Genomic DNA, 17,527 nt, shown 5'->3' with positions numbered 1-17,527 from the left:
ATTTCATTTGTAAGTACTGTTTATTTACATTATAGAAGAAGAGGAAGTCTGTTTACATTTTAAAATATGTCTTTCATAGGCGTGTCATTGGGTTCCTTCATATTAATGTATTGAACAAGATATTAGTTCATTAAATTAGTATAGACATTTTTAAATAGTAAGTAGACAGCCTCTGATTAAAAAAGATCTGTTTAGTAGCTTCTTAATTTGATATTTCTCATGGATTCAAATAAATTAGTGAAATGAATATAAAATAATTTATTTTTCTATGTAGGTTTCCAAATAATATTGACGATCGAACTATTTGGGTAGCAAATTTAGGAGAAAACAAAAATATTTTAAAATATTTTTTAATTGATTTGTTTTACCGTAGCATTATTTGATACCTATTAAAAAACTAATTTGAGCTTAACTATATTGACATGGTAATAATTTTAATAACAAATAAAATTGTATTTTATTTTTTGTATAACAACGGGATTGTTAATTGGCTGTGAGTTTTGACGTTAGCGTTCTCTCGCGGTTTGTTGTACTTTTCTGATAAAATTGGTGTATGCGAAATTACAAAACGAGAAAAATAGATATTTATCTAGAAAAACACAAAATCAATAACCTGATTACTGAACGAATACACAGAATTAATAGTAAAAGTAATTATGTTTTTTTATTTTAATCATTATAATTTTAATATTTAATATATAAATTCGTGCGACTGGATGACTGCTTACGCAAGAGGCCATTGACAAAAAGAAGAAGTGTATGTGAAATTTAGAGGTTACCTCTGTTTTTATTGGCTGAGTTTCGTCGGTAGCGCTCTCTCGCGGTTTGAAACTTGTACTTTGTTGATCAAATTGTTCAAATCTAATGCACAAAACTGCCACTAACTGCGCTGACGAAAACTGTCAAATCCCCTCTACTCATCGGCTCACAGCGAATAGTTATATTCTGTTTTTTTTAATTAAATTCTTTGAACGTGTTTTTATAAATTATAACTACTTCCAATTTTATTAGCGTCTGAATAATTATCCCCACGAGTAAAAATTCAAGAACGCTTATGTCCATTGAGGAAGCATCACATTCTATCGAATCTTCAAAACAGTGTGTGTTCAAGGTATCTTATTGCTGGGTTCATCTGTGTTTATACATCCATGGGGTATAAAAATTCTTAACTGGGTGTTGGAACCAACAATGGGCAGAAAACACAATAAGCTTCAGCTTCAGTGATATCGGAGATCTTTTGGAACAAACAGGCCCAGGGAAAAAAGCTGTTTTTACTACATCTTTTAGTGTGTTACGTGTGTTCTCAAATGTCTTTTCAAAGAACTTTTGGAAGTAAACTGCTTTAAACATATTTCACACTTATAAGGCTTTTCTCCAGTGTGCACTTTCAAATGTGATTTCAAACTACTAAAATGTTTAAAACAAACTTCACACTTGTAAGGCTTTTCTCCAGTATGTGCTCTTAAATGACTTTTCAAAGAACTTTTGAAAGTAAACTGCTTAGAACAAATTTCACACTTGTGAGGTGTTTCACCAGTGTGTACTCTCAGATGTGTCTTTAAACCATCTGCTACCCTAAACTGCTTTAAACATATTTCACACTTGTACGGTTTTTCTCCAGTGTGTATGCTTAAATGCTTTTTCAAATTTCCTGCTTCACTAAATTTCTTAAAACAAATATCGCACTTGCAAGGCTCTTCGCCAGTATGCGAACTGATATGACTTTTTAAATAAACTGCACGAGTAAACTGTTTAAAACAAAGTTCGCACTTGTAAGGCTTTTCTCCAGTGTGTTTCTTTAAATGATTCTTCAAAGTTCCTGCTTCACCGAATTGCTTAAAACAAAATTCGCACTTGTAAGGCTTTTCTCCAGTGTGTATCCTTAAATGCTTTTTCAAATTTCCCGCTTCAGTAAATTTCTTAAAACAAATTTCGCACTTGTAAGGCTTTTCACCTGTGTGCACTCTTAAATGAGTTTTCAATGTTCGTGCTTCAGTAAATTTCTTAAAACAAAGTTCGCACTTGTAAGGCTTTTCTCCAGTGTGCACTCTCAAATGCCTTGTCAAAGTTCCTAATTTAGTAAAATTCTTCGAACATATTTCACACTTATGAGGTTGAAGTTGTCCTCCACTGTCCTCTGCTCTTTGTTCATTTGCAACTTTCATATTTTTTTCCATGGTTCTCATTTTATTCTCCTCCTGGGGACAACCTGAAATACAAACCAACTATAAACATTTTACTGGAATGGAAAAACTATTGCAGAAACTAAGCAATGCAGTAAATAAAGTAAAATTATAGTCCAAGTTGTCCTTTCTAAGTGTATTCCAGCATTCGATCTCTTTCCCTACCCAGTTGGCAACCTCAATGTCTACTACTGTTTTTCTCTTTGGTTAAAAAGCTACTAGGCTACCAATTAGATATAGCATATTGCACCAAGAAATTGTAATTTAATTGAATTGCCCTGTATTATATGTTGCAAAATATCATTGGTTTAAAATTAAACTCTTAGTAAATTTTCTTCATTATTTACTGATTTCTTATTTTCTTCATTATTTACTGATTATTTTCTGATTGTTCTTTTTAACGAAGTCTTCTTTGACGTTACTAAGTAGTTGTATTTCCGATGATATCCATATCATCAGCGAAAGCTAGTATAATGTGTAGATGAGTAATGAGTAGATTGATTTCTAAAGAGAAGAGATTCTATGTTCAATTTTCATACGAAACTCTAATAATACGATAATATTTAACATGATACAAGTATTCAATAATGTACTCTCATTCTCGTGCACAATATTGTTGAATACATAAATGTTTCCTAAATTTTAAACCACATTCCACATCATTAACATTTGTATTCACTGGTTGTTTAGAATTGTGTATGTTGTTGGTATATAAATCTTGTTTGAGATGATAATCAGCCCTGTGATGGATGACCGAAGTTATCTTTAACGGAAAGTTATCCTGTAGTTAAGTTATAATTAAAGTCCGGATTATAAGCATTTTGCTTTTTTTCTTATAAATAGGATTTTTAGTAAAAATGCTTATTTTAAAGATATTATCTTGAAGTATATTATCTGAAGTATATTATCTTTAAAATAAGCATTTTTACTAAAAATCCTAATTATAAGCAAAAAACAAAAAAAGCAAAATGCTTATAATTCGGACTTTAGTTATAATCCTCGAATTGGTGTGATGTATCATATTTAACTTAACTACTTGCGTTATTTCTTGACAGTTCTTGAGTTATCTGATATATCAACTGTCACTTTATAACGCGACGTTAAACCTCAAGTTATGAGATAACTCTGTAGTTATGTAAGTTCATCTTTTGACTTTGTTTTTAGACAGAAATCAAGTGAATTTAGAAGCTAATAATTTAATAATTAAGAATAAAGGGGTAATACAATTTTAAAAATTATACAAAAATTAAATCGAGAGATGTAAGTTGAAAGTTTATTTTAAGTACCTAATGAACTTTCTATCCAGAGTTGCCAGATGATATTTTATAAATCCCCCACGTAGAAACTGGAATTCCCCCACATTGAAGCTCAAGTACACAAAATTTAAATTTTTGCCGCATTTTAAAAAAATTAGTAGTCAAATGAAGAGAAAATCGCGCCTAACGAAGTATAACTTCAATAAACTATATTATAGAGAATCAACAGAAGACTCCGGTGTATTTAGGACACACCATGTAAAAAACTTGTACATATTTACACAGGGTATAAAAATTCTTAACTGGGTATTTCAACCAACAATGGGCAGAAAACACAATAAGCTTCAGCTTCAGTGATATCGGAGATCTTTTGGAACAAAAAGGCCCAGGGGAAAAAGCTGTTTTTACTACATCTTTTAGTGTGTTACGTGTGTTCTCAAATGTCTTTTCAAAGAACTTTTGGAAGTAAACCGCTTTAAACATATTTCACACTTATAAGGCTTTTCTCCAGTGTGCACTATCAAATGTGATTTCAAACCACTTGTTTGACTAAACTGTTTAAAACAAACTTCACAATTGTAAGGCTTTTCTCCAGTATGTACTCTCAAATGATCTTTCAAATGACTTGATGTAATAAACTTCTTTAAACAAATTTCACATTTGTGAGGTGTTTTACCAGTGTGTATTCTCAAATGTGTCTTTAAACTACCTGCTTCCCTAAACTGCTTTAAACAAGTTTCACACTTGTACGGTTTTTCTCCAGTGTGTATGCTTAAATGTTTCTTCAAATTTCCTGCTACAGTAAATTTCTTAAAACAAATTTCGCACTTGTAAGGCTCTTCTCCAGTATGCGAACTGATATGACTTTTCAAATAAACTGCACGAGTAAACTGTTTAAAACAAAGTTCGCACTTGTAAGGCTTTTCTCCAGTGTGTTTCTTTAAATGATTATTCAAAGTTCCTGCTTGACCAAATTGCTTAAAACAAAGTTCGCACTTGTAAGGCTTTTCGCCAGTGTGTACTCTTAGATGAGTTTTCAAAGTTCCTGCTTCACCAAATTGCTTAAAACAAAGTTCGCACTTGTAGGGTTTTTCTCCAGTGTGTTTTCTTAAATGATTCTTCAAAGTTCCTACTTGACCAAATTGCTTAAAACAAAGTTCGCACTTGTAAGGCTTTTCACCAGTGTGCACTCTCAAATGCCTTTTCAAACTTCTTAATTTAGTAAAATTCTTCGAACATATTTCACACTTATGAGGTTGAAGTTTTCCTCCACTGTCCTTTGCTCTTTGTTCATTTGCAACTTTCATATTTTTTTTCATGATTTTCATTTTACTCTCCTCCTGGGAACAACCTGAAATACAAACCAACTATAAGCATTTTACCGGAATGGAAAAATTATTGCAGAAACTAAAGGCCCTCACTCGCTAAATTTGCAGTCACTCGAGCGTTATGGGAACATATTGGGTTGTGAAAAGTAGGTTCTAAAACCAAAAACAATTAAGTTTTCTATTTAAGAGGATCGGTACGTATTTTCGGCTGCAATGCTATTCAAATGGGGATTCATTTTTTTCGAATCCTGAGAAAACTAATAAGTATTTTTGAAAAATTTAAACGCAGAGTGAAAGATTACGTTATTAGCGAGGGCCGAAAGTCCCTGAGAACTTCTATAATGTTTATTTTAATAAGTTACAGGGGTGAAAAACTAAGAAAATTTAGTGTGATTTTTAATTTCAAATATCTCATTCAAAATAAACTTTTTATTTATTCTAAGGGACTTTCGGCCCTCGGTAATAATTTAGTCTTTCATTCTGCGTTTAAATTTTTCAAAAATATTTATTGGTTTTTTCAGGATTCGAAAAAAATGAACACAATGCCGTGGTAATATTTTCCAAATCTATCTTTGTCTTACAACGCACTCAGCCGAATATAATATTGTCAGTCAGACACTGACAATCAGTGACAATTTTAAATATTTGACATTGCATTCGCAATATTTTGAAATATTGATTAAATATTATTGATATATACGCTCTGAGCTTCGCTGGTGTCGCTCCTGGCGGATTACTAATTCAACTTTCACCGGTAATTTTTAAATTTATTATTTAATTGTTATCGCTTAATATTTACAATGCTAAAAAGTAATTAAATTGTAATAGATTTTTTTAAGATTTTGCTAATCATTTTGACGTTCTATTGATGAAATATTAATTTCTTACTTCGGATACTTTCACAATTATCGTGTAGATGGCGCTAAGATTAATAGATATTACATATTACGGAACATTAAAAAAACGTAAATTCAGTATTTAAAACGTAAGTATATTTAAGGTAAAAATATATACCACAGCTTTGACCAACTAATATTTTTTATAATTAATGTTTTTAATTTTAATTTTAAATTAATCACTTTGACATTTATGTCAAATTTCCGGTAAACGTTTACAGACTTGCCACTACTGGCGCTCGCGAATTTATAAATATCCCCTCTACGTACGAGCTCACAGCGTATAGTGTATTTGATAAATAATTGATTTAAGACGTGAACTTAATAAAAAGTTATTTATTGTGTATTCTTTGTGGAAGATCCAAGCAGAGAATACATCAGGATAATATATTCTGTGATCCAAGTATTTTGTTATTAAAGATGTTCAAAATTGTAAGCGGTCCATAACAATATATTATTAAAAAATCACTTTAACACTTTTCCTCTTTTCTCGATTGGGTATTAGTTTTTGTGTTTTTGTTGTACAAATAAATTATTACAATCACTGAATACATAGTTAGTGAAAAAATTATCGCATTTATTAACTGAATTAATAATTTGCAATTATAAAAATAACAGTTATCCAAGAACATTCAAAAGCCATCTCTTTAAATTAATGATGACATGTTCAAGTAGAATGACATTCTAGTAATGTTTACATATCCATACCAGTGTGAATTTTACTACACGTAATTTGTCGTGTAAAGACAGATAAAGTAGGGATACACGTAAAATATTTGCGAATTATGTACCCATAGCCTTAAGTACGGACTTTCCATTTTTTAATGTAATTTTCCATTTCCAACAATCGTTTTTTCCATCGGTTGTAGTGCCATCTATCAATAATTCGAAAAAATGTCTCAAATAAAAGTTGCTTATTTTTACGTAAAGAATCCAAATCTCCAATAAAAATTGGGGGCTCCTATTTAAGATTTTAAAGTAAGTCCCCATCCCACCTCCGTAGGGGGTCGTGTTTGGTGTCATTGGATAGATTTTTCAAAAATATTGAATACATACTCACGTTGCTGGTTGGTTTGATCAGCAAATATCTTGATACCTGCTTCTTTAATCAGTTGTTTATTGCTCAGCACCGACATAACCTTTTCTTTAGATGGTAGTATAACTTTAATTGGTCTAGTTTTCATTGGTGCAAACTTTCCAAGTCTAAAAACTTTAATGCTCTTTCTGTCTATATGAAAATTTTCCAATATCTCGTTTACTGTAGTAAAGTCTTCAGCAGTTATCTCCTGTTGGGTCTTCATTTTTCATTTTCTTCATTCAAATCTTCTTTAAGACATTTCACCATTACTCTTGTAATAAATACTCTTACAAAAAAAACCCAAAAAAGTTAAGATTTTATTTTTTATTTTACCTGTTTTTGTACATTTTTCAATAAAACTTTACGCGGGACTAGATATTATCTATCTACAACTACTGTAAAAATTTGGACCTTCGATCATCTAAGGAACCAGAGATATCTGACATCAAAAGTTAAAAACCTAGTATTCGGGAAATCGCAAAGACGTAAAACACTCTAATAGGCTATAAAGCTACCGGTACACGGTAAATTAAGTGCAGACGTTCAGAAAACAAATAGTTTTGTAACCATGGAAATTTTATACTATAATGTGTTATATACCGTTGGAAAAAGAAGATTTCAGAGAATAATTTTTAATCGTAACCCAAAAAACTTACAAAATTCAATTTTTGGACTTCGGGTGTCCTTAATATCATTCTAAATATCCTCATATTTTGAAATAAAAAAATTCCCTATATTTTACGAATAAAAAATATATTCTGAAGTTGATTTTTAGTAAAATACCGTCTATTATGTGTAATTCCAAGTAGTTTTACGCTAATGACATCGACTTTGCAAAGTAACAAGACACTTACTCAACATCCACACTACACATGACACTAATACTCATGTTGTGACGGGCCGAATGCCATAAAGTCCATACCATAAAAAAATAATTTTTTTGTTGTCATTTTTGACCTAGGGTCATTTTTTACCCCCTTGGTCATCCGTGTAACAAAAAAAAGGTTGGTCATCGGAAGGTTAAACATATTTCACACTTATAAGACTTTTCTCCAGTGTACACTCTCAAATGTGATTTCAAACCACTTGTTTGACTAAACTATTTAACACACTTTTAAGACTTTTCAAATAAACTGCCCGAGTAAACTGCTGAAAACAAAGTTATATGATTTTTCTTCAGCCTAAAATGGATTTAAATGATTTTTCAAATGTCTATCTTGACTAAATTGTTTAAAACAAATCGTACTTATAACATCTTACAAAGACGACTGCAAAACTTAGAACACGAAATAATATTCTACAAAACTTATGCGGTACCACATGGGGTTCCTCAGCGACTACACTTAGGTCGACAGCGCTAGGACTCGTGTATCCCGTTGCGGAGTACTCTGTGCTCCGGATATGGCTCAACAGCCCACACACCAAACGTGTTGATGCCCAACTAAACCAGGGTTTGCGTATTATGTCAGGTATAATCAAGGCCACGCCAACGTATTGGCTACTAGCACTAAACCACATGGCCCCCTCACACGTCCGCTGAGAACATAGAAGTGTCAGGGAGTATAGAAAAATTAACGACGATCCTGTGCTCCGCTCTCACGTTGGTATTGACGACAGAGACGTAAGTAGGCTTCGTTCAAGAAAAAAACCCTCTGGATTCTGCAAGGATACTAATTGAAAGGAATTTTAAAATAACCGACCGTTGGCGATAACATTGGGAGAAGAATGCTCCGCCTGACATCCGGAATATGCCAGGTATTATAAGAAAACTAGAGGGTTTCAATCAACCAAGACGAATCTGGGCGACACTAAACAGAATTAGAACAAACTGTGGCTGACTCACTTTTTAGATGAGGAAAAATACCTTCTCCAAATTGCGATTGCGGTGCTGAACGACAAACGGTTAAGCATTTGGTGGAGGAATGCCCCGTCAGATCGTACAGTGGCAATCGGTTCAATTTTTTAGTGGCGATCAAGGAATCGATTGAATATATTTACCAACTAAATTTTTGTTTATAAAAAATAATTATTATTATTTATAATGTATTGTTATCTTTATTTATATATACAAAAACTGTGATATACGCTCTGAGCTTCGCTGGTGGCGCTCCTAGCGGATTACTAATTCAACTTTCACCGGTAATTTTTAAATTTATTATTTAATTGTTGTCGCTTAATATTTACAACGCAAAAAACTAATTAAATTGTAATCGATTTTTTAAAGATTTTGCTAATCGTTTTGACGTTCTATTGATAAAATATGAATTTCTTACTTCGGATACTTTCACAATTATCGTGTAGATGGAGCTAAGATTAATTTATAATTACATATTACGGAACATTAAAAAAACTTAAATTCAGTATTTAAAACGTAAGTATATTTAAGGTAAAAATGTATACCACAGTTTTGACCAACTAATATTTTTTATAATTAATGTTTTTAATTTTAATTTTAAATTAATCACTTTGACATTTACGTCAAATTTCCGGTAAACGTTTACAGACTTGCCACTACTGGCGCTCGCGAATTTGTAAATATCCCCTCTACGTACGAGCTCACAGCGTATAGCCATACGCTAAATAATAAATTCGTACTTATAAGGCTTGTCCTAAGTGTGCTTTTTTAAATGCTTTTTCAAATTGTCATCTCGACTAAATGTCTTAAAACAAATTTCACACTTGTAAGGTTTCTTGCCAGTGTGCACTCTTAAATGCTTTTTCAAAATTTCATCCCGACTAAATTGCTTAGAACAAATTTCACACTTGTAAGGCTTTTCTCCAGTGTGCACTCTCAAATGCCTTGCCAAACTACACGCTTCAGTAAACTTCTTAAAACAAAGTTCGCACTTGTAAAGCTCTTCTCCAGTATGCGAACTGATATGACTTTTCAAATACACTGCACGAGTAAACTGTTTAAAACAAATTTCACACTTGTATGGTTTTTCTCCAGTATGCACTCCCAAATGTTGTTTCAAATTGTATGCCTGAGAAAAATGCTTAAAACAAATTTCACACTTGTAAGGCTTTTCTCCAGTGTGCACTCTCAAATGTCTTGTCAAACTTCCTAATTTAGCAAAATTCTTCAAACATATTTCACACTTATGTGGTTTTTCTTCAGTGTGATTTGTCCGTTGAACAGTCGCAACTTTCATATTGTTTTCCATGATTTTTATTTTATTCGCCTCCAGGCAACCACCTGAAATACAAACGAACTATAAACATTTTACTGGATTGGAAAAACTATTGCAGAAACTAAGTAATATACAATCAGCCCTATTCTGTAACTTTTAACAAATCGAATATAAATGACCAAGTCGAATCGTAATTACCTGAAATCGGAATGTTTGATATCTATCGCGTCATTTTCGTGTTTGGATTGGCATTCTGTAGCTCACATCGTAAGCAGGGCCAATCGAAATCGGCAATGTCTATTTCACGTGGTCAGAAGGGGTGGCAACCCCTTCGTGCATTGTCAAGTGAACCCATTGTCAAGTGAAATTAGTGTTCTGTGAATGGTTCTACATTTGAAATACGACACCAGTGCCATATCTTCAATTTTTCATATTATCACATGACATACAGTTAGTTTTGAAATAACAAAAAGGAACGTTTTGAAAAGTAAACAATAAAATATTAGTGTAAATATTGGACACAAAAACCTCAAAAGATGATAAATGGTTTTAAATCAAAGTTAATTAAAATTGTTATAAAAAAAAATTTGAAAATTTTTTTTAAGAAACGCTTTTTTTTTAGTTATGAGTGGCAATTTAAAATATTATAAAAAAATCAACTAAAAAGCAAAAAATAAAAAAAATCAAACTCGAAGGATTATTCGAAAAAAACGTTCGTTAAAAAAATGAAAAAACACATTCGTTAAAGAAAACCGTGGGGCGCTATCCTCAAACCGTTTGGTCAGAAAGTCAGAATTTGGTATTAGTTTTGAGAGTAAACTAAATGTAAGACCCAAATACTTACGATGTCGGGATAGTATCACGAGGCTTTTTCCTGGTTTTCCCTCTTAATTTACTATGGAATCTCTAGCGCGAGAATTTTACTGCCACCGTTGCATTTGTTTGTCTTTTTAAAGACAAACATGATTTTTAAAAACAATACATGCTATGATTTTTTTTGTGGCGGATATTCTCAAGTTGGGGTTGATTTCATGTAATCGAATGAACTATCTTTTAGTAAAGTCGTCCCAGGAACGCAACTCATTAATATTGGCAATATCATTTTAAAGTCTTCTACTTTAAAACGTATATTATATATCTGAATTGCCAATATAAATGAGTCGGATTAAATAAATTATTAGAAGAATTTTTTACTTAGCAACATTTTTGTTTAAGTAGTATTTTGTATTTTGACAACGACACCCGATTTGGGCGTCGAAACGTTAAATAAAATTATTTTTCAATTTAAGTGTGGCTTATTTCCCATTCAAAATAGTTAAAAATAACTGATAAACAACTTTTCCCAAAAACGGCGTCTTTTCTATAAATATTTTCTTTTCTATTAGCGTTGATTGATAAATACATGTAAACTGGTATAATATATTTATTAATTAACACTATAAGTCAACACAGATAGACATCTGTATATTTTAAACGTTCGTGTACAATCTATTTTTGTACCTACATTATGCCATTGATTGAAATTGTACAAGAAATAAACAAAGAAAGTTTGGCAACACTGTCCCTGGCGCATTCAGATTCAGATGCCAAATAAATTTTAAGGTTAGGTTTAATGCATACTCGAACATGTCTAAATTAAATATACAATTCCCTAATACCACCAGACTAAACATTAAGCAGATACAAAAGGAAAAAATGCTATAAATAATGATAAATAAGCAGTAATAAATTATTTTTAGTAGATATAAAATATAAATGTCAAAACAAAAACAATGCGCTTGCGTCAAGCACAATTCCGATAATCGAAATCTAATTTCGACAGGGTAAATGGTGTCGAAGTCATTTCTATTCACTATTCCGATTGTAGAGATTCCGAGAGAGTTATGGAATACCGATTTTGACTATTTGCCACTTCTATTCGATATTCCTGACTTCTATAATAGAAATGAGTTACAGAATAGGCATGAATAAATAAAGTAAAATTATAGCCCAAGTTGCCTGTTCTAAGTTTATTCCAGCATTCGATCTCTTTCCTTACAGCTTAATACCAGTTGGCAACCCCAACGTCTACTACCGTTTTTCTCTTAGGGTTCAAAAGCTACGAGGCCATCAATTAGATATATCTTGTTATTATATCAAACTTTTTGACAATTATTATTGTAATGAAGAAATTGTAATTTAATTTTTTATATGTGGCCAAAATTATACTTTTAGTAAATTTACTTCAATTACTTATTAATTATTCTTTTTAATGAAGTATTCTTTGGCATTAAAATAGTTGTATGTCCCACTATATCCATATTACCAGCGAAAGCTAGTATAATGCAATGACAAACCCTATTATTCCGCTATTATTTATTATATTTATAAATGATATTGTAGATATAAACTGTGATAAGCTTTTGTTTGCGGATGATTTAAAAATCTTTTCGAAAATATCTAGTCCTGTAGATTCCGAAAATCTGCAATTTCAATTAAATAAAATACAGGATTGGTGTAAAGAAAATGAAATGGAGCTAAATGTCAAAAAGTGTCATAAAATTAGTTTTTATCAAGGTAGAATGTATATTCCGTATGAATATAAACTTGATAACACACCACTAGACTGTGTTAATACAATAAGAGATCTTGGAACACTGTTTGACAAATCGCTAAAATTCGCAGATCATATTGATTCTATTATTTCAAAGGCATTACAGATGCTTGGCTTCATGAAACGAAACTGCTATGATTTTAAAAGTCCCAATACCCTAAAATTGTTATACTGTTCTCTTGTTAGACCTTACTTGGAATACTGTTGTAGTATTTGGTCACCTTACTATAATGTTTACGCAGAAAAAATTGAAAAGGTTCAAAATAAATTCCTTAGGTTTTTGGGATTTAAAATTAGAGCTATTACTGGGAGCAACAGGTTTTACAGTTATGATGAAATTAGAGCATTTATAAATATCAATATCCTGGAAGAACGTCGTTATCACCATGATTTGAAAATTTTATATAGTTTGTTAAATGGTACAGCAAATAGTCATTATTGGTTTTAAAGTTCCTTCATACAGTACTCGAAATGCAGTCGAAACCACTTTTCATGTACCATTTCATCGATGTAATTAGTTGGTTTTAAAGTTCCTTCATACAGTACTCGAAATGCAGTCGAAACCACTTTTCATGTACCATTTCATCGATGTAATTATGGCCTCAATGAACCTATAACTAGAATGTTACGTCTAGCAAATCAAAATACTGAAAGGCTTAATTTTAGTTCCACACCCAACCAATTTATACACGACTTACAACAAATTAATATTGCCTCTTAATTGTTTTGTTATGTCCACCTTTACCAGTCTGTTTCTAATTTGTTCTGTATGTAATTTATATTATTTATTTTAACTATTTTAACTATTATATTTTATGTGTTATATATATGACTTATATTTAGTATAGTAAATTGTTCCAAAATTTGTAAAAAATTGTAACTGTATTGGGCTTGTCCCGTGGAAATAAAAAAGAATGTATGTGTACTTTGTACGCACGTAAGAAGATATTCTTCTATTATATAGGTAATTTAAACGAAGTAAATATACTTAACAGGTTATTTGTATTTTATTTAAAAATTAAACTAACTTTCTTATCTACCACTTTCAAATTTTTTTTATTAAAATAACGAAAAATAAAACAAAGTATGAATCGTCCTGGATTAGAACCCGCGACCTTCCGTGTGCTTCCGTTCTCTGTCCCACCGCTCTGCCAACTACGCCATCAAGCCACTTTAATTGACACGTAAGTTTCGGATATAATTACACAACACGGCGACAAACTGTAAAAATGTTATGCCTACATATTTTATTATTTTACTACAGGGAAACACAAATCCAAAAACACAAGAATTATAATAAATAATACATTTCCTAAAACCACTAATATATTCTTTTAATGACTTATTTGCACGGTTACAGATACATACATACCTATCTTGAAAGATTAGCAATGAACTACATACTGTCAGAACTACATACTGTCAGTGTGCGCAGGCGCGTGGTTCATGTACAATTTTACCCTTAATCGATTCGCCGCTAAAGAAGAATATCTTCAAAAACAAAACAAAACAAAACAAACATTATGATATCTTAACCTTTAACTACACGCGTATCAAGTTATAACATAACTACACGCGTGGCATACTTTATACGCCATAAGAAAATACACTTAAAACAGCGGCTTTTTTTATTTTTTTTTTTTGAAAAATACACTTTAGTTGTTTGTTATAAACCTTATTCGGCATCAGAGAATACTTTGAGTTAATTCTCAGTAAGCCAATTGGGATTTATAAATGAAATCATGGAATAACTGGATTCCATGATAAATAAAACTACTAATAAAAATTTTTTTGAAATGTGATTTTTTACGGAAGAAAAAGTATTGTTTATAAAGAAAAATATCTTTCGTGCCATAATGACTAAAAAACAATTGTAATATGTACTTATATTACTACTTATATTAATATAATCGTGGCATATATTGTCCACCACCGGAAACAACAAATAATAAACTGTAAATTACGATCTTCCCAGAACGCCAACTATAACGAAACTAAAACCAAATGGTAAAGCACATTCCAGTGATAGATAAAATATTGTTGTTTGTTCCACCACGATCAACAAGACAAATTCAAACCTTTCATATTTCTTGTCATAGATATAATTACTCATATTTTACTTTTGTTCCTAGAACACTAAGACTTGCTAACTCCCTTGGTGACCTTTTACTTTTTGGTAACTCTGTTGATGTTTTTAAGAACCATTTAACCAAATTAAATATTTAGCAATGTCATAACCTTGTTATTTGTTAGTAATTAATGTTTTGTAATTATTTTACTTTGTCATGTCTTTTTAAATGTTTTGTACTCTCTCATTTTATTCTTATATATTCAACACTGTAATTATCAATATCTTATTACTGTATTACTGAATTGGGCTTGCCCGTATAAATAAATAAATAAATAACAATGGAAAAAATGATTACGACAACTTTTTTTTTTCACACACAAAAATTAATATAACAAAAAATAAACTTGTATAAATGTAATATTTAAAATAAGGAAGTTCGAAAATTCAAAAATATAATTTATTTACCATTATTTTCTTCATTTGTGACAAATATACAGTAGAGTTGAGTAGAGCGTCGATTATCCGAACGTTGATCAACTGAACGACCGGTTATCCGAACTCTCGACTCCAGCGCCCCGCACTCGAGTACTGAGCAAGCGTTAGTAATTAACGCTTAAAATATCTTCAATTTTCTTTAATTGTGTATCCAAAAATATGTTGTTGCAAAGACTGCACTTTTTTGTTTAATTGCTATTTGTCATTATCAAGGTATAAACAAATATACAGTTATATAAATATGGTTTTTATTCACTTGTGGATAAATATGTATGATAATCTCAGTATAGTTTGATTATCTGAACAAATCAGTTTTCCGAACGCCCATGTCCCCCAATTAGTTCAGATAATCGACGCCCTACTGTACTTTAAATGAAAACATCAGTTTGGAGGCTTTTGCTGTACCCAACCCAACCCACAAAATTTCGACTGCACAAGCCAACATTTCTTAATGAAATTACAAAAAGTTCTATCTTGTTTGATTTTTTCCGAAGTGAAAATCTATATGCACTCCCCTAGGAAGCTTATGTGAAAAGTATGAGTTTGTTGACTGAGTAGGAACAAAAAGACTAATTTTACAATTTGTAATTGTGAGATTGTTTTTGAGTTATGTTCGTTCATTACTAGAGTATTGTTCAGTGATTTGGAGTCCAAGTTATGAGAATCACAAATATCGAATTGAATCGATTCAAAATAAATTCGTTAGATATCTGCGGTATAGATTAGGTACTAGAGGAATGCAATTGAATTCCAGTCAGGTCATGCAGATGTTTCATTTGCACCGTCTAGAGGATCGCAGGAGATACTTTGACCTTAATTTCGTATTTAAGGTGTTAAATGGTATTATTGTTGCACCTAGCATTCTGGGTCGAATAGATTTTTATGTTCCAGCTGGGAATTTGAGAAGATATCCCTTGCTATCTGCTAGATTGTGCAATACACGTCATGCAGAAAATATACCTTTAAATAGAATTGTTTCTAGTGTAAATGAGTTTCCAAATATAGACTTTATGGGAGTCACACTAAATGCTTTTAAAAGGACTATTTCACGTGAATTATTTTAATTTTTTGATGTTGTTAGTTTAATTGTAAGTAATGTTTGTGTTCAATGTTTAATTTTGACTTTTAATTTTAATTGTAAAATGGAGTTTTCCGTCAATAAATATTAATAATATTAATAATAATTGTATTTATTTATTTTACAGATATACCATTTTTACAAAAATTTTGACAGGGATTATAGGATATAATATTATAAGATAATAATAATAGTATCCCATTTTATACTGCTGATGTGGCTTTGGGATTATAACAGGATAGTCTGCTATATCTAGAGCCTATGGTATACAAGGAATGTAACAGGGACAGTGCTACGCTTCAACTGCCTATTATTACCCCTGGTTTTACCCAAGGTACTCATTTTTATTCAGGCTGAGTTGACCTGGGGCCTATAGACATTTTAAAAATGTCTTGATGTTCTTGCTGGCACTTGCATTTCGAACCCCGGCCTACCTGCATGGAAGTCAGACATGCAACCACCCCGAGCTATCCGGGCCCAGTAAAAGTATAGGATATTTGGAATAATTTAAAAAGATAAGTGGAATTATGCAATTTTGAGTTGTCACTTTTCTTCCGGATGAGTGAGTAGGAGTACTATCGAACTATTAAGAATCTTCCTCAAAATGTAATTAATTTTTTATCATGTTATTTGTAAGAATTAATGTGATTTACTTACCTTCTTCATTTGTTGTTTGTTTTTCATCCAATGGTGTAAATTTACATTCATCTTCTACTTCAGTTTTTATGGGGAATTCATATAAGTCTAAATATCCAAATGTCTCGAATGCGGGTTCTGTCTTGGGTTCTTCTTTGATTTCAACTTTGAAAGCATCCAAAGCCAGGGGACCATCAAACGTCTCATTATATGTTTCTATTTTACAAATTTCCTCACTAGCTTCTTGTTTTACTTCCATATTCAATTTGATTTTATTTGCTATTTTCAGTTTTATGTTCACACAAAAAATCACTATATTTAAATAAATTTTTAGAACTTTAGATATAATTTTTAACGAGAAATGAAACTAAAATACAGTAAAATACGAATACGAAAATAGGAATCGACGGATTCAACGAAATGACAAATAACAAAAATGGCGATGACAGTTTGGCGATTGGCGGCAGTGTTGAGTGTTGCCAACCTTCAAGTGAGGTTTTTCCTTCAACCTACTATGGTTTGTTTTTAAACCAAGAGGCGTAAACTAAAAAGATAGATTCCACTGGGGTCGCGGACGTTTCCTCCCCAACTGTCATCAATACGACCATGCCCCGCTAACTCTAATAAAAAACATGTAATCGTATTTATTTTCCTTCCGTTTAGTCAGAGGCGCTGATGTCGGCATTGTGATTGGTGGAATATGACTTTTGACAAATCGTGCGCTATCTGTGAATTATGGAGACCAATGCGTATCGAGTGTACGTAATCCCTATGCAGCATAG

The 17,527-nt window shown here is 31.6% G+C and overlaps 1 protein-coding gene across 4 annotated transcripts in view; it reads right to left on the bottom strand.

The window, feature by feature from the left end:
- The window catches only part of LOC126885331 (zinc finger protein 28-like), a 43,295-nt gene extending 26,102 nt beyond the window's left edge, over positions 1 to 17,193 (bottom strand). The window contains exons 1-2 of one of the 4 annotated variants that reach the window (XM_050651888.1): positions 16,767 to 17,193; positions 639 to 2,209 (exon numbers count right to left, since the gene is read on the bottom strand). In XM_050651888.1, the coding sequence (XP_050507845.1) occupies positions 1,284 to 2,209; positions 16,767 to 17,004 (1,164 nt within the window). In that variant the 5' untranslated portion in view covers positions 17,005 to 17,193 and the 3' untranslated portion in view covers positions 639 to 1,283. Of the gene's footprint in view, positions 1 to 638; positions 2,210 to 3,363; positions 4,791 to 16,766 lie in introns of those variants that run through there. The other 3 variants (XM_050651887.1, XM_050651885.1, XM_050651895.1) reach the window with 3 other exon arrangements.
- Between the last annotated feature and the right edge of the window lie 334 nt (positions 17,194 to 17,527).

Source organism: Diabrotica virgifera, chromosome 1 (genome assembly GCF_917563875.1).
Source record: "Diabrotica virgifera virgifera chromosome 1, PGI_DIABVI_V3a".
Classification (NCBI taxonomy): domain Eukaryota; kingdom Metazoa; phylum Arthropoda; class Insecta; order Coleoptera; family Chrysomelidae; genus Diabrotica; species Diabrotica virgifera.
The sequence above is the reverse complement of the archived record's forward strand: the minus strand, read 5'-3'. Positions and strand labels throughout refer to the sequence as shown.